Source organism: Protopterus annectens, chromosome 8.part0, assembly GCF_019279795.1.
Source record: "Protopterus annectens isolate FY-2018-M chromosome 8.part0, PAN1.0, whole genome shotgun sequence".
In the NCBI taxonomy this organism is placed as follows: Eukaryota; Metazoa; Chordata; order Ceratodontiformes; family Protopteridae; genus Protopterus; species Protopterus annectens.
In genome coordinates, this window is record NC_056741.1 from 849,725,257 (window position 1) to 849,751,218 (window position 25,962).

Below are 25,962 nucleotides of genomic sequence, written 5' to 3' on the forward strand. Positions count from 1 at the left end.
GGACGAGTCGGTTTACCTTGACGCTTTTGGATCTCGCCCTTCCACCTCCTGGGTGTCTCCCCCTTTCGACCCACTAATGGAGATAGTGGTTAGAAAGGCGTGGGCAGCTCCTGATTCAATGGAACCTACCCCTAGGAGGCCTTCTAAATTTATTTCTGCACCAAAGGCATTTCAGTTGATGCTATGGTGGTAGCAGCAGCCACTAAGAAGGAATTAGCTGATCCTTCTGTACCTGTTCATCCTTCTAACAAAGAGTCCAGGACCATGGACAGGTATGGCAAGCGGACATTTGCTTCAGCGACCTTTACTATGCGATCGCTGAACTATTTATGTCTTTTCACCCGCCTTCAGAGAGACCTGCTCAAAGAGCTGGGTGAAACGGTACAGGATCCTTCTGCTGCGGGGTATCAGGACAAGATAAACTCCCAGCTGGCCACCCTGAACTCCATTGTTAACTCCTCCTTGCGGCTTATCTCTTACGCAGCCGATGGAGCGAGTAGGGCCGCTGGCACAGGTGTTGCGTTGAGACGTCACGCTTGGATGCGACTCTGTAACTTTGCTGATCCCTTCAAAGCATCCTTCACCAACACCCCCTTTGATGGTTCAGAATTGTTTGGACCTCAGGTGAAGAATACCCTCACCAGATGCGAGCAAGATGGTAAGACTCTGTCTGCCGTGGGAGTCCATTTTTCCACACCTTCTAGACCTTATCCTAAGGGACAGAGGGGTGGAAAGATGTGGTTCCGCAAACCACAGGGAGTCGCCTGCCTTGCGTGGTGAATTTCCCCCTAGAGGCAGAGGGGGGAATAATAACAGATGCCGCCCCAGGGGCAGAGGGGGTCCACAGAACCAGGGTTCCAGGGAATCTTTCCCTGACCAACCCTTTCAGCATCCATGAGAAGTTGCCCGACTGTCCGCCTTCGGAGGCAGTCGGGGGAAGATTATCTCTGCACCCGGAAGCCTGGCAATCCCTCTCCCAAGACACATGGGTCAGAAGATCATATCCGAGGGTTACAAAATTCCCTTCACTTCCCCTCCGGTACAACCAACAAGACTCCTACCATACGTACCACCCGCACAAAGGGGTCAGGCTCAGCTAGAAATAAAAAAGCTGTTAGAAAAAAAGAGTCATCCAGGCAGTCCCAGCAGATCAGCTAGGATCCGGAATCTACTCCAGATTCTTTTTGGTACCAAAAAAGACTGAAGACTGGAGACCCATTTTGGACCTCAGCAGATTGAACAACTCTGTACAAAAGACAAAATTTCGGATGGTAACACTGCAGTCCATTCTACCCTTTTTGGGAAGCGACAACTGGATGTGCTCTTTAGACCTCCAGGACGCGTACTATAATATAAAGATACACAGGCGATCCAGGAGGTTTCTCCGCTTCCGGCTGGGAGCCAGTCATTATCAATTCAGAACCCTGCCCTTTGGTCTCACCACAGCCCCCCAGCTGTTCACCAAATGCTTGGCAGTGGTCATGGCTCACCTGAGACAAAAAGGATTCCAGGTGTTTCCATATCTAGACGACTGGCTCATTTCCGCTACCACCAAGCAGCATCTTATAATGGCCAGGGATTACACTATTCAACTTTGCAACACTCTAGGTATTTCCATAAATTTTGCAAAGTCCTACTTGTCGCCTTGTCAATGTGTAAACTTTATAGGCGCCGTATTAAACACCACAGAAATGTCTGCAACATTACCACCTCCGAGAATGACAGACATAAGGCGGAATGTTCAGTCCCTGTTTCAGCCAAACAGAGTTCAAGTCAAGCTAGTACTGAAAGCGTTAGGCCTCATGGCAGCGGCGATTCTTCTACTCCCATTAGCCCGCTTCCACATGAGGCTCCTTCAGTGAATGCTGTTTTCTCAGTGGTCCTTTCAAATGCTACCAATGACTCACAACATTCTGATAACCCCATCTTGCAAGAATCATCTCTCCTGGTGGATGGTTTCCCCTCAGCTTTTTCATGGCAGACCCTTTGTCCCCCCCCTCCAGTTGCCACGGTGATGACGGATGCCTCCCTGATCGGGTGGGGGGGGCATTATCAGGGCAGGACGGTCCAGGGCACATGGCAACAATCAGAATGCCACCTGCACATAAATGTCCTGGAGATGAGGGCGGTGTTTTTGACGTTGCAAGCCCTTCAGAGCTCTCTTCCCACAGGGACTAGAGCAGTTTATTTATTTATTTTATTTTATTTATTTATTTATTTATTTAACATTTGTTGACCGGGAATGTCCGACTAGGTTCCACAGATCCTGTTTTCAGCAGAGGCCCGGGGAGAAATGCTCCAGAAGTATGTCTTTAGAATGTGGGAGGAAACCGGAGTGCCCGGAGAAAACCCACACGAACGCAGGGAGAACATGCAAACTCCACACAGAAGGCACCCCAGCCAAGAATCGAACCGGAGAACCTCTTGCTGTGAGGCGACAGCATTAACCGCTGCACCACTGTGCCGTCAATTCAAACGGACAATGTGTCTGTGGTGTGGTACATAAACAAGCAGAGCGGAACAAAGTCCTACCCCCTATGTCGAGAAGCACTCAGACTTTGGCAATGGGCGATTTCCTCTCAACGGTTTCTGATAGCAACGCACATCCCCGGGAAGTCCAACGTCATAGCGGACAGATTGAGCAGAACTATCCTCATGCCTCATGAGTGGTCTCTAAATCAAGCGGTAGCAGACAGAATATTTCAGAAGTGGGGCCAGCCTTGCTGCGATCTTTACGCAACTCCTCAAAACAGCAAGTGCCTCGAATTCTTCACACTCTTTCCTCTACCAGGCCATCCCCCCAGAGACGCTCTTGTTCACGATTGGCCCCGGGGTCTTCTATATGCCTTTCCTCCCTTACCATTGATCCCGCAATTAATTCAGAAAGCAACCGCATTGAGATCCAAAATTATCCTCATTGCCCCGTTTTGGCCTCAACAAGTATGGTTTCCGTTCCTGCACAGTTACCTACTGGAACAGCCTTGGCATCTGGAACCCCTTCCGGATCCGTTGACCCATCTCACGGGCAAGCTGAATCAGTCTCTTCATTCCCTCAACCTCACAGCTTGGTTGCTCCACTTCCAGCCATAGCCAGGCTTCCCCTTATTTCTCCTCCTGTTCGTGATATCATTCTGGCTTCCCATAAGTCCAATACTAGGAAGACGTATGCGAGTAAATGGAAGCATTTTTCGCACTGGGCACAAACTAGGTCCCTAGATCCTTTCCATGCACCCATTCATAAGGTATTAGACTTTCTGGTGGAGCTTTTTCATTCAGGGTCATCGTCGGCCACTATTAGGGTACAATTAGCGGCCATTGCTAATTTTCGTGTTGGGCTCTAAGAAACAAATATTATGTCCCACAAACTCTGTAAAGCCTTCCTCAAGGGCATCTTTTTGCTTAGACCTCCAGTTAAAGATCCACCTCCACAATGGGATTTGAATTTAGTTCTAACCTCATTGATTCTGCCTCCTTTTGAACCTGCAGCTTCTTGCTCCCTCAAGCTTCTTTCTTGGAAAACTCTGTTTTTAGTAGCCATAACATCTGCCAGAAGGGTATCGGAACTTCAAGCCTTGTCTGTCCGTCCCCCTTATTTGGTCTTTCACAAAGACAGGGTAACTCTCAGAACAAACCCTTCCTTCCTACCGAAAGTGTCCTCGGAAGCAAATCTAAACCACTCCATTGACTTGCCTGTCTTCTTCCCAGACTATGCCAACAGGGCTGAACAGAAATTACATTCATTAGATGTTCATCGAGAATTACGGTATTATCTAGACAGGACAAAACAACTCAGAAAGTCAGACCAGCTCTTTCTCTCTTATGCTGCAGGAAAGAAAGGGCTTCCGGTATCGAAGGTTACTCTTTCCAGATGGTTGACATCTATTATTACCTTTGTCTATGAGTTGAGACACAGGCAACTTCCATCTAGGCCCAAGGCTCATTCAGCCAGGGCACTATCAACATCAACGGCATTTCAAGCAAGGTTACCACTAGATGCCATATGTGCAGCAGCTACATGGGCTTCCAAACATACCTTTATTGCCCATTACAAACTTGATATAGCCTCAAGAAATAGAGCTGACTTTGGTTCCACTGTACTCAGGAGTCTATTCCATTGAGCCACCCAGGACTAAGATGCAAGGGACGCTGTCCCATCCAGCAAGAATGAAGGAGAGAATGACAACTTAACATTAAGAAGTTATGTTCTTACCATAACGTTCCATGTTAGTTGTCTTCTTCTCACCTTCTTTCTTGCGTCCCTCCCTCCTGCCCCCTAGCCTGGATAGACTAGAGTTCTCTGAGTCCTTCCATTTCTGGAGATACAACATGTTACAGTTTCCCCGTATCCTTAGTGTTACTAGCAGGGAGCCCGTACTTGCAAATGATGATTATGATATTATATTTATGCTATGTCTTAGCTTCCAAATGAGATCTGGGGAGTTAGTGCATGGTATTATGGGTTATAGGGCTGCCTCGAGCCGGTAAAAATAGCTCTCGAGCTATAGTATAGGCCGAGTCGGAGCCGAGGATTGGCTCCGAACCCATCCAGCAAGAAAGAAGGTGAGAAGAAGACAACTAACATGGAATGTTATGGTAAGAACATAACTTCTTATTATTTAAAGTCTGTTTACATATATATATATATATATATATATATATATATATATATATATATGAAAATGTTGGTAATATGTTGGAGCTTTTCTTCTTGGGCCTCTGCTGAAAAGGGTTTTTTGACTAAATTAAGTCAGGCAAACCCAGTAAGCAAAACCAAAATAAATAAGTAATGTTTGTTTATTTTCATTTAGTTTGTGTATAGTCTTCCTGAAGCGATTTCATTAGCTAACATAATAGTTTGTCTTCATGAGTTCTTTAATTCATAAGTGGTTGTATAAACTGATAACCTAAGTAAGAAAATGTCAAATATTGAATTGTCTGTCCATGTATGTATGTTGGTAAAGTTTCTAATTTTTACAGATACCTAATAGATGGGGCAGATGCAAGTAATGATGAGTCTGAAGAGTCAGAAGAGGAGGAAGGAGAGGAGCAGGAAGAGGAATTTATCCCTGTATCTAACAAAACATCATCACAGGTATTTTTTTTCTTTCTGTAAACAAGTATATTTTATTAAAAATGTATAGCAACATGAAAACAATAGCAGTAAATAAACTCTGTAGGCATTTCCAGCAGATCAGTTGAAATTTGACGGCCAAGTATCACACATGGTTAAAAATAAATCATCAAAAATTGTGTATGTTATACAGAGTAAAAATCTACCACATTTTTTGAAAATGGTCTTAATATTTTTTGAAAGTACATAAACAAATACAAAAAAAGTACTATAACAAGTAGATCCCCACCTAGCTTATTTTAAAGGTCCATCATTTAAATTTAGATTTTCCTTTAGAATATAACACAGGGAAATAGTTGACAAGTAAGCTTCACTGTTTTCCTTGTTTTTCCCGTTTAAAAATTCTAAATGAGATAAAGGAACCTTAGTGTAAAGTGTCTATTTTCAACACACATTGAGAAATATGCATCAGAATGTTGGTGTTCTGGTCTAGATGTTTGCATTTTTATGTGGTTGCATGTAAAAATCTGTTTAATTCTTTTTTTTTTTTTTGCCTGCCATTTTCTTGAACAGTTTCTTGCATTACTTCCGTATTCGTTGTTTGTGGAATTACAGGAGTAAACACCCAAGTTTAAGCAGGAACATGCACCACATAAAGAGACAGGAGCCACACTTCACCTGTTTAGAGCCTGGTAAAGCTTCAGGGGAGCCCATTCTGTACATACCAAACCCTCTTGACCAGGAGGTTGAGGGGGAGTTGTAGACTTTAGCCCAAGAGAATTCCTGTGGACAGTGACTGTTGATATTGCCCTCAGCTCTAGATTATCCTTGATAGTTCTAACCAATATAGAGTTTGATATGGTTACAGACCCTCTGGGCTGCAGAACAGATTCAGCTGGTGATCAGCCTTCCTTTTATAGATGGTTTTAAAGACTTTAAGTAGGTAAATAAACTGAAGCCATCTTGACACCTTTGCCCTAGGCTGTAGACAAACAAACAAAACAAATGCAGCCATTCCACCCTTCCCAAGACTACACTTCTTATTAAAAATCCCAAAATCTGATCTTATAGTCAAGGGCCACAGCACTTCACAAAAACAGTTGTCTCCAGCTTAAATGTTATATCCGTCAGACAAATCCCACCATGGGAAACAAAGTTAATCCATCCTATTATGTATCTGAATTATGTGACACTTTGTGTGTCCATCAAAGGGCATTGGAGTCAATGAATCATTTGTTTGACTGTGATGATACCCATAACTTAAAATAAATTTGGGACAAATCCAAAAATATTCCAGGGCAATCAAGGATGCTTTTAAAAATTAGCACTAATAACTTATGACACTGACAGAATAAGAGAATGTGAATTAATGTACCGTTGTTTAAAGTAAAAGAAGTCTATAACTGATTGTCTTCATTATTTATTAGGTATAATTTGCCACCTTTTCTCCAAAAGTCATCAGTTTTAGGAGGAATTCAGAGGGGCTGAGATAAAATCTGAGTTAAAATCAGAAACGTCCCTGAAAAAATCAAGGACAATAGAGAGGTATGATAATGCTTCTTTAGTCTGATTACAAATAGGCAGAATCTCTAATCTAAGCTTTCATAGACCCTGGGTTGCCTACAGTTTTGCCATGGATTGCTGCAGACTGTTGCATAGCCACTGACCAACATGTATTCTTATACATTTAAATGTGTGCTCTTTTGGGGTTTACTGCTGTTTGAACCAAAAAAGTTACGAGAAGTTGAATGGTTTCACAGATTAGTGTGTGTCATCTGTTTGTATTTTACTGCAGATGTCTCTGTACCCATATTAGTGGATGTAGTGTAAACAGTGTTGAACTTGGTATTTGTCTGTAACGCAGTGCAAACAGTGTTTCAGTGTCATTCAGCCACTGAGTTACTGGCAACAGTGCAGCAGAGATGTACACTTCCAACAGACTTGTAGAAAAACCTTTTGTATTCCTCACAGTTGCACTCAGTAATTCTCTCTTGGCTGTCCCCCTTTCAGAAGTAGAGGGTTGGTTTCCTCCAGAAGGCAGCGTGGAGGTCCATCACCAGTTATTAGTGAGTCTTGGGAATTAAATTTGAAAACATTCTTATCCTCATACTGGGTATCCCACCTGTTCCAGTGTCCATGTCAAGGAACAAACCCTAGCAGTTGCTGTGAAATAGTGCAGCTGGCTGGACACCATCATACCATCATTTATAAAATAAAGGTGTCTATGGTCTCAATTCATTCTGTCCCCCATATGCTCTTTCAGGGAAAAAGTATGTGCTTTGTAGACCTGTAGGACACCTACCTACCTATCAGTGTCAACAAGCAGCAAGTGATTCTTGTGCTTCATTGGAGGAGGAGGATCAGTCGCTTTCATTTGTGACCTTTTATTTACAAACTGTTCTCATCCAGTCCATAGAATGATTTCTGGGAGTGTGACAGTGTGTCTACCTGCTTATACTGATGATCTGTCAAGATGTTTATGTGTGCTAATGACTGCCTTTTTATATAACGGCTTCTTCATGCAGTTCGTGTCATACAGGGGGACTTTTTTCCTAGAACTCTCCCTTTTCTTTGAATTACAGTTCATGCTAAGGGCACTCTGTCATCTTCTGCCACACTGCTTACTTTTGTAGGATCTTCTGCAGATATTGTTAGGTACAAAACCCTTTTTTGCCCAGACCCTAGATTGCTAGATATAGTATTCCTGGTGGCCAGGTTGAGCCCTGCATGCTTTTTTGTCTCACTGGTAACATTCTCAATTTTTTTAGATATTTTGTGGCTCTAGTGTCTGTTACATTGAATCTCATGTGCCCAGCAGTTTTAGATACCACATCCTTGTGTGACCTTCTTGCCCTTTCTAAGGTGCACATGTTTTTCCCTGATCTGTGGACATTTTACAGAATTTTCTTTACACAATCTAATTTTACTCTTAGGTAGTGTAGTGATAGCCATGTTAAATTTGAACATTTCACTGCTGGGCTGAGGAATGCACTTCTGAGCATGTATACCAGAAAAGGAAAGTTGTGTCCTTTGGAGTCAAGGGTACACATTTTTCAGCCAGCTCCATGACATAGAAGGATAAAGCAGTGCGGATAATCCAAGTTTGACTAGCATTTTGGGTGCGTGTAGGAACTGTTTGGGGAGGATGGGAATGAGCAGATGCAAGTTTGTGCAACCTCAGAATTAGTATATGTAGAGCTTGGGGTTGTGGGGTTTGTTCATAGGTTTATAGGCAAGTACTAGGCTAGCTTCCCTTGTGGGCCATTTCAAGTCTCACCAGTTTCCCTCAATGATGAGAATCAAGCCCTGTACTTAGTGTCTGTTATATAAACACTTTAACCATTATGCCAGTACCCAACCCCAAATTGTTAGTGGCTTCAAAGCTTTTTAGGTAGTTGTTGTTAAGTTTGTTTCCAGGAGACCATTGTGAAACATAGCCCAAACTCCCAGATGCCTTTCTAATATGCTAAGGTAGTGTTCTTGTGCAATTTAGATGTTTCAGTTACAGTATATGTCCTTCCATTTCACTGTTGCAGTGTTCTTTACATAAGAGATCTCCTGCCAAGGATAGCTCAATGTCTGGCCAGTGTATCAAAGCTTTAGCTCTTATAGGCGCTGTACATCACCCATATGCTCCTTGTGTAAGGCATAGGGCATAAAGGTGACATATGCATGCAAACACTTAGAGCACTTCTTTGCGTCCAATCCGAACACCATTATAGAACTTTGGTATGAATGTCCTTCTACTGTGCTGGCCGCCAAGTATTTTCAGATAAGTGCCCCACTGGCATTTCTTCTCTCCTTTTATTTTTGTGTTGTATTTGTGTTCATGTCATTCAGAAAGGGAAAATGTCAGTGTGGTGGGGGGCAGATTCCCATAAAGATCATCATGATCAGTGTCTTTTTTGCCTGGGTGCTTCCCACAACCGTAAGTAGTGCTCTTCCTGTCAAGTGTTTGTCCCTGTGACCCTCTGTAGTCATTTATCTTTTGTCCATGTACCATGAAAATCAAGTACTTAAGCTTTTTTCTCAGGCTACTCTGGAGAAATCCTCCCTTCCATAGGGCCATTTGTCTGCCAAAAAGAAGGCGAAGAGACCTTGGTCTGATCAGTTGCTGTCCCCATCTCTCTAGAAGTTAGTGAAAACCCTGAAGACTGTTAAGTGTTTGACTCGGATTCCTTTGTCACGACCCCTTTGGAGGCTGGCATGGATCCAAACTCTTGCACATTCTTGGAGACTTTTTCAACATTTGCTCTGGACATTGAGTGGGAACCTTGTCTTTTTATTTCAGAGGGACAGAGGGGATTCCTCACATTTTAGTGAGGGAGGGGATCCCTACTACCATTATTGAATCTTGCCAAGGGTCTGAACATCCGAGGATACTTAGAGCAGATGTCCCACTCAAAACAAAAGCAGCAAACAAAACATATTTCCCCTGTTGCTAAAGATACCCAGTATGAATGTCAGGATTTTACTCGGGGTCTGTTCAATGCTGTAATGGCCTTGAAGCCTCCTCAAGGGGTGTCTGTCCCTGTTCCTCCTTAGTTTTCCACCCCTGTGAAGAGACCTCAGAAATTGGATTCCTCAGATGAGGACTTGGATTCTGGGGAAGAATACTTTGCGTACTCCTCTCACATTCCTTTCCCTCTAGACTATGTTTGAGAAGAAGAGGAATCCCTAAGTCCAGGTTCCTTTTGGAAGAATTATCCTTTGGTGATACACTTGCCCATGTGCTGGAGTATTTTAAGTACATTTGCTCCCAGGTCTCGGACATCCAAAAGAAGTACTATGAGCTCCTAGAAATAGAGGTTCCCAAGCCATCTGCTGTTCTTTCTGTTTTGGCAGCCCTTTTGGACACCTTTACTGCTGCCTCTGTTAATCCTGATTCTCAAACTACTGCTACCAAGAAACATGACAGGTTCTACAAGATGCCTGAGTATTGCAAGATGTTCTTTGTGTTTCACTGTTGCAGTCATCACTTGTGGGTTATCCCTGCTGAGTTGCCCTCGGCCAGTCTGAGTACCAGAGTAAAGGTTTCCCTCCTGTGTCTCCTGTACTGTGAGTGTGGCTGATGTCAGGTCGTCAGGGCTATAAAGGGAGACAGCCAATGCCAGAACATCAGTCTTCATTGCCGTGGAGCCCGACGCAAAAGCAGTTTTGCGAGTGCGTTGGTCGTTGCCAGAGTGAAGACAACCGTCTAAAGCGAAGTAACCCATTGGGAAATCTTTTCTTGCCTTAAACCAATGTCAGAGAAAGTTAATAACTGTCTCAGTTGTGGAAAGCAGATCCCACACCGAAACCTCCATTCTCTTTGCGTCACCTGTTTAGGCCCAGACCACGACGTTCCAGGGTGTCAGTTCTGTGCCCTCTTTAATGCTCGTACTATAAAAAGAAGAGCTGATATTGCAATGAGGCATTTTAGTCAGTTTTTCCAGCAACACAAAATGGTGTTGGGCTCTCGGGCATTTCTGACTTTCCTAGGCAGAAAAAAGACAAGGATAGGCCTCCAAAAGCTATGCTCTCTGACGACCCCAGACTACTGTCCTCCCTTTCTCAAAGCAAGGTTACAGCTGAACTCAGTGAGGTGCCTTCGCGCAGCCCCTGAAACAGCGACAATCCGCTGCAGATTTCTACCGAGACCCATTTGGAGTCTGGTACGCCACCAGATCAACCACCTCCTGCCAAGATGTCATTTGTTCCTCATGCGGTTGGGTCCAAAGCTGATTTGCAGGCACTGGCTTCTGCGGAGCTCACACCGACATCCAAAGTCAGGATTAAATTGATGACAACGCCGCCAGTCAAATTAACTCTGTATCACGCTACTTAACCAGCTAGACCCAAGCCAAAATCTACCCTCAAAAAAGATCCATCCACAGGGCCCCAGCCACCAACCTACTACTAGCCAGCCAGCCCCTCAATCATCACAGCAACTTTTCAGAATGGCAGAGGACCTGATGACTTTGATCAGGGTTAGCCAACCTTCCCTCCCACACCAGCTAAAAGAAAAAGAGACACCCACACCTGCGAGGTCCTCACAAACCAGGAATCAGTTGATTCAGATCTGGAGGAATCAGACATGGAAGACCAGCCCTTAGCAGCATTCGAGGAATCTGATGCTGATGATCCCATTCTCACTGCCTCTCCCCCTGAGACCTTTTCTTTCAGGGGAAACTCTAAACATTCTCAGAACATTTTCAGTGGGAGGCCCAGGATTAGCCCCAGTCTAAAAAGAGACTCAGGGAATTTCTAGATCTGCCTCGGCATAAGCCTCTGGCCATTCCTCCTATCCTGGATGTAGTAGAGGATGTTTTTCTATTATCAGCCTTATCTCCAGATTCTCTCCATCCTGCACCCAGAAAACCTGATAGATAGTACAGGGTGCAAGACTCTCACAAATACTTATTTAAAAACTCTACTGCAGACCTTGAAGTAATTACTCCGGGCCCTAAGGGAGCTAGAGCATGTTCTTCCAAAACCCCCTCCCAACTGATAAAGAAAGCAGAGCTCTGGACAGGATGGGTAAAAAGGTTTACACCTCTGACACTTTAGCTGTTAGGGCATTAAACTGTCAGTTTCATATGATCAAATTCCAGCAGAATGTGCTTGAACTCATTAAACAGAAAATATCTGCCTTGCCTGACAGTAACACTACCAGAGAATTAACAGACTTCATACAGTCTAGCTCTCAGGTAACAAAGCATCCCTTGCATTGTGGTTATGATGCCTTGGAAGCCTCTACCAGGGCTGCAGCTACAGGATCAGCTATCAGAAGGCACACCTGGTTAAGGGAGCAACCTTTGCCTGACCAGGTAAAATCCAAACTTTTAGATGCCTCTTTGGATAAAGAGCAGTTGTTAGGCCCCAAGGCCGAGGAGGTCATCAAGAAAGTGGACGACAAAGCCAAATCCGTGCAGACTGTCAAGTACTTTTTGCAGGTGCAGCCTCCCAGGTTCAGCAGAAACTTCCCTACCAAGCACTGGTCTTTCCCTCTCAAGCTAAGCCAATACAGAGAAAAGGATGCAGAGGTAGGACCCCTAGGTCGCAGGCACACTACCAACAAAGAACTAGGTAGTGGTCCACAGCCTCTCCAAGACAGGGGAGTTCTAAGCCCACTTCCTTTACCAGAGAATCACAATGACTCCCTTCTCTCCCCTCTGCCCTACAGGTCTCAGGACAAGCTAGGAGGAAGACTTTCCCTCTTCCTAGAAAACTGGCAGGCCATCACCTCAGATCTATGGGTCCTGAAAATTGTTACCAGAGGGTACATATTATATTTCAAAGAAAAAAACAGAGAGATCAGATCCAAAAACTTTTCATCTAGGGTGCTGTAGAACCCGTGACCAAGGAACAGACTGGGAAGGGATTTTACTTAAGGCTGTTCCTGGTTCCCAGAAAAGAGGGCACATGGCGTCCTATCCCAGACTTCTCTACTCTGAATCTGTCCCTTCTGGTTCCAAAATTCAAAATGTTGACACTACAAAAACTACTGCCTATGCTCCTACCACAAGCCTGGCTAGTGACCCCAGACCTGAAGGATGTCCACCTGCATATTCCTATCAGGGAGTCCTGCAGGAGTTACTTAAGGTTCAGAGCAGGGTCCCAACACTTTTAATTCTCTGCACTGCCCTTTGGCTTATCCACTGCTCCCAGAGTCATTACAAAGTGTTTGGCTCCAGTCATTGTTTACTGCAGACAGAGAGCCCTACACATTTACCCCATATCTAGACAACTGCCTCATTCAGGCATAAACCAAGGAAAAGCTCCTGCAGGACCTCTCCTTTGTGCAGACCATACTGACTTCACTGGGGTTCACCATAAACATGGATAAATCCTTTGTGTGGGTAGCAGCTGGGATTACCTTCCTGGGCATTCTGCTAGACACATCCAAGCAAATGGCCTTTCTTCCCCCAGAGATGCAGACCTCTCTGCAGTCCCACTTCCACCAGCTGGTGCAAAAGACCCACCTGACAGTTAGGCAAATATTACAAGCCCTGGGATACATGGCCTCCTGCATCCTGCTGGTACTCTTTGCCAGATTGCATATGCAGAAACTGCAGTGGTACCTAAGGAACCTCTGGTGTCAACACAACCAGTCTGCGGAGCACTGACTACCACAAATTCCTTGCTTAAAGAAGGAACTTCTCTGGTGGACCCAGGCTTGCTCCCTTATCAAGGGACTTCCTTTTGTCCTTTACCCACACAAGCAGACCTTGACCACGGACGTCTCAGACATTGCTTGGGAGCCCACACTGGAACTCTGCAAACCCAGGCCTTTTGGGAACAGGAAGCTCTAGGTACACACATCAATTTAAAAGAAATGCTAGCATTGCACAGAGCTATCCTAGCCTTTCAAGAGCATCTGTCACCAGGGGTACTCCTAATCAGAAGAGACAGCACCACTGTCATGGGGTACATCAACAAACAGCGGGGCACTCATTCCTACCCCCTATGTCGCCTTGCCATGGAAATCTGGCAGTCAGCATCGAATCTAGGACTGCATCTCTTAGCTCAATACCTCCCAGGGAAGTGAAACACCGTGGCAGATCACTTAAGCAGACAGATCCTGGACCCCCACAAGTGGCAATTGCACAGGGAGACCTTCATACAGATCACTCGCATCTGGGGGGAGCCAGACATAGACCTTTTTGCAAGCCACCAGAACCGTCAACTGGCCAAGTTCTGCTCAAAACAGTTTCACCCTGGAGGATGGACGCCCTCTCCTTTCACTGGGGCACCGTGTTTGTGTATGCTGTTTCCACACTTCCTCTGATACCCAGGGTTCTACTCAAGATCAGAGAAAAAGGACCAAGGGCTATTCTGATTGCCCCAGATTGGCCAAAGCAGCACTGGTACCCCATGCTCCTCAGCATGAGCATGCACCCTCCCTTTACCCTGCCTTCCACCGCAGACCTTCTCACACAACAGGGAGGGAAGCGTCTGCATCCAGGCCTTGCCACATTCAAGAGCATGACTGATTCCTCACAACGGTTACTGCAGCCCTTAGCAATCAGGTGTTAGACATTATTAAGGAGGCTGGCAGACCCAGCACCGTAAAATCCTGTTCCTCTAAATGGAAGAGATTCACCTGCTGGTGCTCCACTAGGAACACCACCAGTACTAAAGCCTCTTTACCCCCTGGTTCTGGACTACCTGGCAGGGCTTCTCCATAAGGATTTGTCTTGCTCCTCTGTCAAGACTCATGCCTCGGCTATCTCAGACTATGTCCAGGTGGATCAGCCTTTATTCTCCCAACACCTCTTGAAGCAGTTCCTCTGAGGTGTGTCTCACATCAGACTACCAAGAAGGCACCCTGCACCAGCTTGGGATCTAAACTTTGACTTGGAAAAGCTGACTCTCCCCCCTTTCAAGGCAGCTTCCTCAGCAGACCTCAGATACCTCTCTTGGAAGACTGCCCTTTTGCTAGCCATCACTTCTGCTAGGAAGGTATCTGAGCTCCAGGCTCCTGTGGCCACTGAGCCCTTCATCATCTTCACGCGGACAGGGTCTCTCTTAAGAACCAACCCCTCTTTCATGCCCAAGGTGGACTCTGATGTAACCCTCAACCGGACCATGCACCTACCTACCTACCTTCTTTTCTAAACCAACAAATAGAAGGGAGAGAATTCTACATAGGTTTACCTTTACATAACCGAAAATCACAAGTGCGTTTGCTTATATGAGCGAGTCCAAAGCACGAAACACAAAACCGCAGCAGTTTCCGATGTTTGAAAATCAGCAAATCAAAAAGCAGATTCACTGATTTTCGAACAAAAAAGTCGAATACAAATTGTAATGCAGGGGGGCAAGCTCCCCTGCACCCCCCATGTGGAGGGCTGTGCCTCCTACACCCCCCTACTTTAATATATTAACTCCGAGATCGCACTACAGTGGGGGAAGGGTCCATTTTCTGATCCCAACTATAGTGCAATCCACACCTAAAATGCCGAATCTGCAACTGTGCATTCGCTCATTGCACATTCAAATAATTTTTCGTTTGATGTTTCAGAACTTTGCAAATGTCCTCTCGAATTTCTTCCATTCGCCCGTGTGCAGAACGCACATATGAAGGTAAACCTTCTGCATACTTTGGATGTGCACAGATAGTTGGGATTTTACCTTGACAGGACCAAATCAATCAGGAAAACTGATCAACTCACGGTTTCATTTGTGCCTGAGGCAGAGGGGAATCCCATACCAAGCAGTCCATTTCCAAATGGATCTCTCATTGTATACATTTCTGCTAAACCTTCCATTGAAAGAGTCCTCCCAAAACTGTCAGATCCCATTCCACAAGAGCAGCCTCTACCTCCGCAGCCTTTCTGAAGGGGGTTCCTACCGAGAAAATTCTGGAAGCTGCTACTTGGACATCTATTCATACTTTCACCAAGCACTGCTAGTTGGCTACTTTCTCCAAAACCAAGGCAGGATCTGCATCTGCAGTCCTGCAGGGCATGCTAGCATCCCCATAATTGTGCAACTTTCCTCCACCCACTTCCTCTGCTTTGGAATTCTTCCCACAAGTGATGGCTGCAACAGTGAAACACAAAGAACATAGTACAGTTGTGTACACTTACCATAAATGTAGATGTTCGAGTGTATTCACTGTTGCAGTCCTATTTCCCTCCCACCTAGCCCCTTTTTCTTCACTATTGTATATGTTTTGTCTGGGGCTCCAAGACCTTTGGGGGCAAGAAAAACTGATGTAATGGCGTTGGCTGTCTCCCTTTATTGCCCTGATGAACTGACATCAGCCACACTCACAGAACAGCCGACACAGGGGGGGGGGGAATCTTTACTCTGATACTCAGGCCGGCCGAGGGCTACCCAGCAGGGATAACCCACAAGTGTTGACTGTAACAGTGAATGCACTCGAACATCTACATTTATGGTAAGTACACAACTGTACTTTTTTGTAAAAGTGCCCTTCTGCTGATCCTTCAGTGGTTTCAGTCGCCTCTGCAAAACTTCCTAAGTTGTTGCCATCACCTAAGCTCCTTCCTTCAGATAAGGACAGTTGAGCTATAGAAAGGTTGAGTAAGAAGGTTCATACTGCTGCCACCCTTTCTTTTAGAGCTATTAATTACCAGGCCCACATGACCAAGTATATTTTGTGTCTTCTTTCTCAGGTAGTTAAGGTAGTGTTTGACTTCCCTGATTCTGATGGGAAGACTTCAGCTCTTTGCCTCCTTGGGTCTACTTCTCAGGTGCCTGTCATTCCATAAAATGCTGCTACGATACTGCTGATGCCTCTTCCAGGGCTGCTGCCCTTGGTTCTGTAATGAGGTGTTATTCTTGGCTATGTCTTCACCCTTTACCTATTGATATCAAAGCCAAGCTTTTGTAAATCCCTCTGGATAACAAAAATATTTTTGGAACAGCTGCTGCCGAATTATTTAAGTCCCTCTAGGATAAGGGTAAGGCTTTACTGGAACTCAAACATATTTTTATCTTCTCTATCCCCAAATTCCAGAGGAATTACCTTTCTAAGTCTGCTTTTGTTCATAGGCAAACTCACCCTCCTCCTAAGGGTAAAAAGGGATCTAGGTGCATTCCTCCTGCTAAATCCAATCCTTCATCTCAGAAGCTTTCTTTTCAGGACAATCCTTTCTCCATTTCACAGTTAGCCTTCCCCTTTGCTAGGTCCTCATGTGTCTTCGTCTCTCTCTGTCTCCTCCAAATTGGCATCAGATTACCTCAGATTCCTGGGTGCTGTCTTTTATTCATTGGGGTACTTAATGGTTTGGAAATCCCTTCCCCCTTTACAGGCATTCCTCAACCTCCTCTAGAGCAGCTTCCTCATTCCAGGAGGTTCTGCAGTCCCTTTTGGATCAGGTCAGTGTTTGGCTTGTTCCCCCCATGGAAAGTAGGGAAGGGGGTTTTACTCCAGAATGTTCTTGGTTCCTCGAAAGAAGGGTACCAGTTTTGAATCTTACTGTGCTCAACATCTTTCTCAAGGTCCTTTCTTTCTGGATGCTGCCCCTTCAGATCCTGTTTCTTCTTTTTCTTCTTCCTCTTCTTCCCCAGGCCTTTTTGGTTTCTTTAGACTTTGAGGATGCCTATCTTCACATTCCCATTCAGCCTGTGTTCAGGAAATTTTTGCATTTCTGTATTTCTTCCTCACATTTTTAGTTTTTTTCTTTGTCTTTTGGCCTTTCTACTGCCCCATGGGTATTCACAAATTGCCTTGCTCCTGTCATTTGCTTTTTGCAGGCTTCAGGGGGATATGGATTTTTACTTATCTGGATGACCTGCTCATTCAAGCTCCTTCTCGCAGTAGTCTTTTGAAGGATCTCCAGCTTACCACTTACACACCATTTATATACAGTCTGGGGTTAATCATAAATCTCAAGAAATTAGTCTTGACACCCTCCCAGGATCATATTTTTTTTTCGAGGGTGAAGGCTTCAGACTGCTCCAATGCTTGCCTCTGTTCTTGTTCCCATCGTTCTGTCTCTGATGACCTTCTTCCAGTCCCTTCTTCCACTGTCCACTCTCACAGCCAGGGAATCTCTCAGAGGTCTGGGATTTATGGCCAATTATTCCCATGTTCCCTCTTGCTAGGCTCCACATGAGGAAGTTTCAGTGGTACCTCAAATCAGTGTGGCTTCATCATTACCACCCCCTGGAGTTCCCTGTTCCTTTTCTTCCTTGTCTCAAACTCAAGCTTCAGTGGTGGAGTCATCAACTCTCTCTCAGTCCAGGGCTTAAGTTCCAATTCCTACTCATTAATTGTTCATGGATGCCATATGCGGATGGGGAGCTTCTTGCTGTCTCTTAAAGGTCCCGAGTCTCTGGCCTCTTCATCAGAGGTCATACTGTATCATCATAAAAGACATGAGAGCCTGCTTCTGGCCCTGCAAGGTTTTCATCTTCTCTTCCATCCCGGCCTCCTCAAAGTCTTCATAGGTAATACCGCTGTGATGTGGTATGTCAACAGATGGGGGGGGGGGGATACGAGGTCCTGTCTCCTTTACAGATTAACTCTTCAGGTCTGAGATCTGGCTGTCAAGTGACTCTTCGGGTGGTTTACATTCCTTCAGAGCACAATCTTGTGGCATACTCTTTAAGAAGGTCCAGGGCACAGGCTCACTGATGGATGCTTAACAGAGATGTGTTCCTGGACATAGTCCATTGATGGGGTATTTGTCAGATGGATTTTTTTTGCCTCCCCTCTGAACAGACAACCTCCTTTATTCTGTTCCAGAGTTCTAAGTCCTGTGATTTGCAAAGTGGGCAACCTATCTTTTCCTTCGAAGGGGATGTTTCTGTATTTCACTCTCCCACCTTCCTGTGTTGCCACAGGTTCTGCACAAGATCAGGCAGGACTCTCTCGAAATCTTGCTGATGACACTGTGTTGGCCCATACAGCATTGGTTCCTTTTTCTTTCTCACTTGGCCAGGGGCAGTCACTACAAGTTACCTCATTGAGTGGATCTTCTCATGAAAGACAAGGGATTTCTTAGCCATCCTTACCTGTCCACTCTTCAGCTGACACTATGGGTAATAGGGTTTTGATTCCTAAATGGAAACGATTTTCTGTCTGGTGCCTCTGTCACCATCATGATCCCCACTCTTTGGAGGTTTCTCTGGTTCTCTATTGTCTGTGTGATCTGCATCATGCTGGGCTGGCATATTCTTCAGTTAACGCACACCTCTCAGCACAATGTCTACTTGTCCTCCCTTGAATCCTCCTCTGGCCTCGGGTTGAGTTCAAGCAGTTTCTTAAAGGCATCCTTCATATTAAACCTCACAGGAAGCCTATTCTGCCTTCTTAGTACCTCAATTTTGTGCTTGAAAAATTGACTCTTGATTCCTTTTGAGCCTGCTTCTTCAGCAACCTTGCAACTTTGTACTGGGAAGACTATTCTTTTGGCTCTTACTTTGGCCAAGAGGGTGTCTGAACTTCAGGCTCTCATGACCTTTCCTCCTTTTTTAATTTTTCACAGAGACAGGGTGTCTCTTTGATCTAATCCTTCTTCTGTGCCCAAGGTGATTAATGAGTTGTCCCTTAGTCAGTCTGCTTATCTTCCCTCCTGGTTTCTTTCTCTGCACTCTACCAGTGAGAAGGTTCTTCACACCTTAGATCTGCATAAACAGCTCAGATACTGTTTAGACAAGACAAAGACAATTCATAAGTCTGAGCAGCTTTTTGTTTCTTTTCATCCCAGGACTTTAGGTTTGGCTGTTTCCAAGCAAACTATCTCTTCCTGGATTTCTAAGGCCATTTCCTTTTGTTATTCCTTTCATGGCAAAAATCATTTTTCATCTGTAAAGGCATGTTCTATTAGGGCGGTTGCTTCCTCTGGTGCCTTTTTCAAGGGTTTGGATAGCAGTTCCATCTCCAAGGCTGCTACTTGGTCCTCTGTTCATTCCTTCCTAAACATTACAAATTGGATGTTATTTCTAGGACCAGGGCAGATTTTGCCAGGGCTATTCTGCATGGGTTTGAAGAGGGCTCTTCTGTGCCTTCTTCTCCCAGCCTTCTGCTTAGCCCTTGTAAGTTACCTTATGTAAAGAATACTGCAATGGTGTTATGGAAGGACATAGTACAGTTGTGTAAAATCTTAACCATAACAGTAGATGTCCTTCCTTTCAGTGTTGCAGTATTTGGTCCCTCCCTCCTTCTCCCTAATTTCTAGCTCTTGCACTGAGTTTTTGTTGCCATCCTGGCTGATGGCTTTTTGTTTCCTTTTCTTTCTGCCTTTTTTTCCTCATGGATGCACATTTTCCTCTTTGTCCCTGAGGGTATTCTGTTCCTCCTGGGGCTTTTCAGTTCTGACTGTTTATATCTATACATCACTTTTATACCCTATGACTTGCACTGGGAGCATACATGTGGCTTGCAGTTCCTTTAAGATCTAAAGGCTTTAGTATACCGGCTGGACATTGGGCTGTCATCGGCAAGAGAGCCTTTATGTAAAGAATATTGCAACAATATACTAGTACTAGATGGATGATGTGTGCATTGGGCCTGGTTGTTCTAGGTTGTTAAAATCTTGCCTTGCTTCTCTAGCTCTAATTATTTTCCACAGTGCTCACTTCTCACTGAGCACTAGGTTTTTCTAATGGTGTTAAAATAGGCTTTGATTAATCCACTTCTCAACAGAGTCTTTGAAAGAAAATGCCATGTTGTTTGTGGATCTTGACACAGAGAATGCATTTGGTGGAGTCATCTGGGATTTTATTAGTCAGGCAGTGATAGCATTGGCATTCCTTGATAAACTAATAGTGTTAATTCAGAGGATATATGAAGATTTGGAGGCAGGAGTTAAGGTGTGTGAATTCCTCTGGCAATCTGTGTTTGTAGAGAGGAACCAGGCAGGAATGTCCTTTTTCCTCTTTGATATTTTCTTATATATATATATATATATATATATATATATATATATATCTATTATATATATATATATATATATATATATATATATATATATATATATATATATATATATATATATATATATATATATATATATATATATATATATATATATATATGTATATATATATATATATATATATGTATGTATATATATATATATGTATGTATATATATATATATATATATATGTATGTATATATATATATGTATATATATATATATATATATATATATATATATATATATATATATATATGTATATATATATATATATATATACATATATATATATATATATATATATATATATATATATGTATATATGGGTCTACCTGATAACGCCAAAACACAGACAACTAAATAACTAACACCACAAAACTGAAAGTTCAGAAACACGAAATTTCACATGCCCGACAAACCACAATCCCGACAATCAACAAAACAAATACCTTTTCCGAAAAACACACACACAACACAAGCACACCAAAAACCTTACAAACCTACACTAAACCTTACATACACAACTATCGTTCCACTAACCTTAACCCAAACCCTAACCCTAAGGTCCGTCACTGTCGCACACTTACCTTACCTGCACCCTAACCCTAACTCACTTAATCCACCCCTAACCCTAAAGTCCATCACTATCGCACACTTACCTCACCCTAACCCTAACTCACTTAATCCGCCCCTAAATCTAAAGTCCGTCGCTATCGCACACTTACCTCACCCTGACCCTAATGTCCGTCGCTATCGCACACTTACCTTGACATTTTGGTGTTCTCAACATCGGGATTTTCAACTGTCGGTCTTCTCCGTTGTCGATCTTCCGCTGTCTGTTATCACGTCGTCGTTCTTCTCAGCTTTCGCCGTAATCAGGTAGACCCATATATATATATATATATATATAATATATATATATATATATATATATATATATATATATATATACACACACACACACACACACACACACACACACACCGAGAGAGACATTGACAAAGGAAATAAGGGATTCTCAAATTCAATGATACAACTGGTATGTTATTTAAGAAAAGTTAACTTTATTCACCGATAGTATTTTATTCTTGATAAATCAAGAAAAAGACATTTCAGTGTTGCGGAACATTTTGAGACAGTTTCAGGTCTTTTCAGGATATGAAAAAATGAAGCAAAAACTGAAGCTGAAGCAGTAAACAGTCCTGATATATATGGGGATAGCCTAAGATGAAGTAATTAGGGATAGGGATTAAAAAGGATTCTATTACAGCAGTTAAAAATAGTGAGAAGAGACTAAACAAAAGAAGATACAAAAATCAAGAAGCTGGAAGTTTTTGATTATAGATATAGATGGTAAGATACAAACAGTAAATGTTTTAATCCTTTAGTTTATGTGCAAGTCAGGTGTATTTTTATCAACCAGAAGAAAAGTTGTTGATGATAGTTAATAAAGAGTTAAAGGAATTTATTTGGGAAGAGAAAGGGGCAAACATTAGTTTGGATAAGTTGATCTCCCCATAGCACAGGGTAGTTTAATATTATCTGATTTAAAGGGATACTTTACAGCTTTTCATTTAAGGCTGGCATGAGTAACACAACCATAAGGTTAGAAAGTAAAGTAGAAAGGGATGATGATGAAATAGAGTTTGATAAGTAAGTAGAGAGAAGGATTTTGGATGCAGGTCCTTATGGAGAGTAACAGTAACCATACAGAATATTGTAGTGATAAAGTAGGAGAAGGTATTTTAAGAACTAAGCCAACATGAGAATGGAGAAAGGAGTATTTTACCAAGGGTATAGAAAAATAAGCAAGAAGGGATTGGATTTTACTGGAGAAAATTAGCAAAATAACTGAGATTTTGGAGGAAATAACTAGATAGGGAATAGAGTGGAACGAGGCCAAGCAGAAGTTAGGATTGCAAGTTAGAGACTGCCTTTCCTACTAGCAATTGATAACAGAGTATAGGCAAAGAGAAAGGGATGGGGAGTCCCAAGTGAAAAAACAGCTGTGGTAGTTTTGGTTGAGTCTAGATCAGAAGCTACTGTTAAAAAGGAATCCTTAGTAGGCCATATAAAATGTTGCATAATAACTATAAGAATAAATCAGAGGTGATTAGAAGATCTTGGAAAAAGAAAACAGAAAATCAGTTTACAAATGAAAAATGGGAAGACATCCGTATGGCTCCCAAGTATGAAACAAAGTCTACAAGTTTTTGCATAAGTATTTTTATACCCTAAGCAGACATCAAAGATTTTTCCTCAGATAGGTAGCAAATGCTGGAGATGTGATTGAAAGAGAGAGAGAGAGAGAGAGAGGTAACTGGAGACATTTATGGGAGGAATGTAATGAGTTAGCAGATTTTAAAAAATCCCAATAGAGTACTTTGCCAGGAAATGTCAGGGCAGCCAGTTGTTAAGTAAGAAATTATTTTTGAACTGAGTTACAGGATATGAATTGCCAAAAAGATATTAAGGCATTACATAGTTTAATGCCATTGGCTGCCATAAATAAATAAATAATAGAAAATGGGAAATCAAAATCTAAACCATCTGTAAGTGAAGTAGTGAATATTGTTGAGATAAATGAACTGTAGGTGGGATCTGTAGAAAATGGTAGGAACAAATTACATAAAAATGGAATTTGTGGGAGCAGTACATGCAGAATAAAGTTTGGGAGGAGGAGTTAGGTTTAAGGGAAGGCAGGAATTCAGCAGTATTTGTATGACTGATAATTGTTAGACATAAAACTTGGGTATACTGCTTGAAAATAATGGACAGTGTTATTATGGTTTGATCTGATGTCATTTTCATTTGTTCCTCAACTGATGGGTCTCTGATCCAGCTCAGCCACTATCCAACTCTCGAGCTCCTCCCTTACCCATAATGCTCCAATATCTTAACATACCTCCAGATCTCATTTGCTACCATATCACTCAGAAGCGGATCTCCTACTTTCGAGCTGTAGCATGAATCTTTTCAATATTTTACAGCTGTAAGTTTGTTCTTGTTATACTGAATTATATATATATATATCTCTCTCACTCTCCTCCCTTTTTCCCTATAGGTTTTTGAGTTCTGTCCGTCAGTCTTAACTCTTTTCGTACCCATTTACTGTTGAATGCTCTTTAAGTACCATTGTAGGTACTTTCTGTTTCTTTCATCTTTATTCTTTTCCTTCTGCCCTATATAGGGTATTTGTAGTTAGGTTGGTATTTTTTACATTAAAAAAAAAAAACATCTCTGTTGTTATACTTTTTACCTATATTATCTCTCTGCAATAGCTAGAAAGCCTATCGGATTTAAAAAATTCATTTCCTGTGGGCTTAAGATCCCTAATTCCGATGCCCACAGGGAGGGTGAATGCGTGTAGTGTCTGGGAGCAATCAATTTTGACACAGACTGTTCTGTTTGTGCTGGCTTTAATTCTAGGGCGCTTACTGACAGGAAAAATAAGCTGGTCCTAAAAGTTCTTCTTCCCTCTTCCTCTCTAGCAACTGGGGCTCAAATTCCCTCAAAGAGGTCTGAAAAAGAGAAGACTAATTCGACCCGCAAGGATAAAGACTCTAAGAAAAGGTCACAGGACCGTTCTACCACATTTACTGCTCCATCCTCGGAGCCACCTGCCAAGATTTAGAAAAAATCTGATCCGACACTATGGACTTCTGTTTCTGCTGGACCCTCTGCCTTTGATGTAGTGGAGAGGGCTTTCTCCTTGCATAGAGATAGGACACCTTTGCCCCCTCCTGGATTCTGCTTCTGTTCCACCGTTGGGTTTGAGTTCCAAGCCTCTCACTTCATTTCCATCGAGACAACCTACCCAATTGAGCCCCTCCAGTCAGTCTGTAAAGATTGCCCTGCCACTTCCAGCATCTCTCCAGACCATTCCACTGATGAGGTCCCTAGGAAGAGGAGACACCTGGATTCCCCTCAGGAATTTTTCACTGAAGGCTTTGATTTTGATGAAGGGGAAGGGTTCTCCAGATCTCCACCTGAGGATATTTCCTTTGGAGAAATACTGGAAATTGTAAAGCAAAAAGGTGAATGGTCTTCCGATCCCACTTCCCAGGAGGAGTCAGTGTTCCTGGAGGCCTTTAGGTAGAGCTCAGCTACATCTTGGGTGACCCCTTCGACTGATGAGCTAATAGAGCTGGTCTCACGCTGTACACGGACGGAACCAGATAATGTAGAAACAATTCCCAAATGACCTCATAGATTTTTAGCCTCACTGAAAGACAGGACACACTGGAATAAAGGAGTCCCAGTAGATACTATGGTTGGAGCAGCAACCACCAAAAAAGAGCTAGCAGAGCAGGGCACATCTGTCCATCCCCCTAATAGGGAGTCTAGGGCCTTGGACAAATTTGGGAGGCATGTCTACACCTCAGCAACCTTTGCCCTGAGGTTGTTAAATTATTTGGCATATTTTACCAGCTTGCAAAGAGAATTGATAAAGGAGCTCTCCAAATTTCTTTCTGGGTCCATGTACTTGGAGGACCAGAATAAGGTTTCTTCACAACTGGCCACCCTTTGGTCCATATCTAATGGGTCCATGAGCTTGATTTCCCATGCTGCAAAGGGCATCACAAAGGCGGCAGGTTCGAACATAGCCATCAGAAGATATTTCTGGATGCGCTTGTGGGACTTTGTGGAGCCTTTCCGTCTTCGTTCGTCAATGCCCGTTTAGATGGATCTTCTCTGTTTAGCCCCTAAGTGAAGGAAACACTCTCTAGAAGTGAGCAGGAAGGAAAGACCTTGTCTGCCACCGGGGTCCGCTCTATCTCTCTGAGACTGTTTTCACAGAATCATCTAGGAAGTAGGAAAATGTCATTTTGTAAATCCCAAGGTCTTTTCCAAGGCTCACAAGGAGATGGTTCTCCCAGAGGCAAAGAGGGGAACTCTAATGGAAGATGCTGTCCTTGTGTAAGAGGTGGCCTGCAAAACCAGGATTTCAAGGTTTTCTTCTTGGATATACACTATCAGCGCTCCTGAATGGTTGCTTGGCTGTTTTTCTCTGGAGGCAGTCGAAGGGGGGGGGGGTGAGTGTCTCTGCAGCTAGAAGCCTGGGCGTTCATCACAACAGATTCTTGGGTAGAGAGGATCATATCCAGAGGCTATATCATACCATTTTTTCAAATTCCATTCCCATAAAAAATGAGTAAGGTCCCTGTTGGTCCTCCCAATCAGGGGGATGCAGAATGTCTGAAATAAGAAAGCTGCTAGGAAAAAAAGATGTTCTTCGTGTTTCACTGTTGCAGTCATTACATTTGGGTTCTCTGCTTGCAGGTAGCCCTCAGCCGGCCTGATTATCAAAGTCTTGGGTCCTGCGTCAGTTGCTGTCTCTTCTTCCATGACGTCAGGTAGTCAGGGGTATAAAGCATGCAGCCGACACCATTACATCAGTCTTTCTTGCTGTGCAGTGCCCGAAGCAGAAGCAGTTCGTAAGTGCCGGTCGGCCGACTCCTGAAATGCTTGTTTTCGAGTTTCAGAACCAAAGCCTTCTAAAAAGCTA

General features: G+C 43.4%; 1 protein-coding gene across 3 annotated transcripts in view; it reads left to right on the top strand.

The window, feature by feature from the left end:
* XRCC1 (X-ray repair cross complementing 1) overlaps positions 1–25,962 on the top strand; it is a 1,655,904-nt gene that overhangs the window by 867,987 nt on the left and 761,955 nt on the right. For all 3 annotated transcript variants that reach the window (XM_044080346.1, XM_044080348.1, XM_044080347.1), the window contains one exon: positions 4,978–5,092. In XM_044080346.1, coding sequence (XP_043936281.1) covers positions 4,978–5,092 — 115 coding nt within the window. The remainder of the gene's footprint in view (positions 1–4,977; positions 5,093–25,962) is intronic.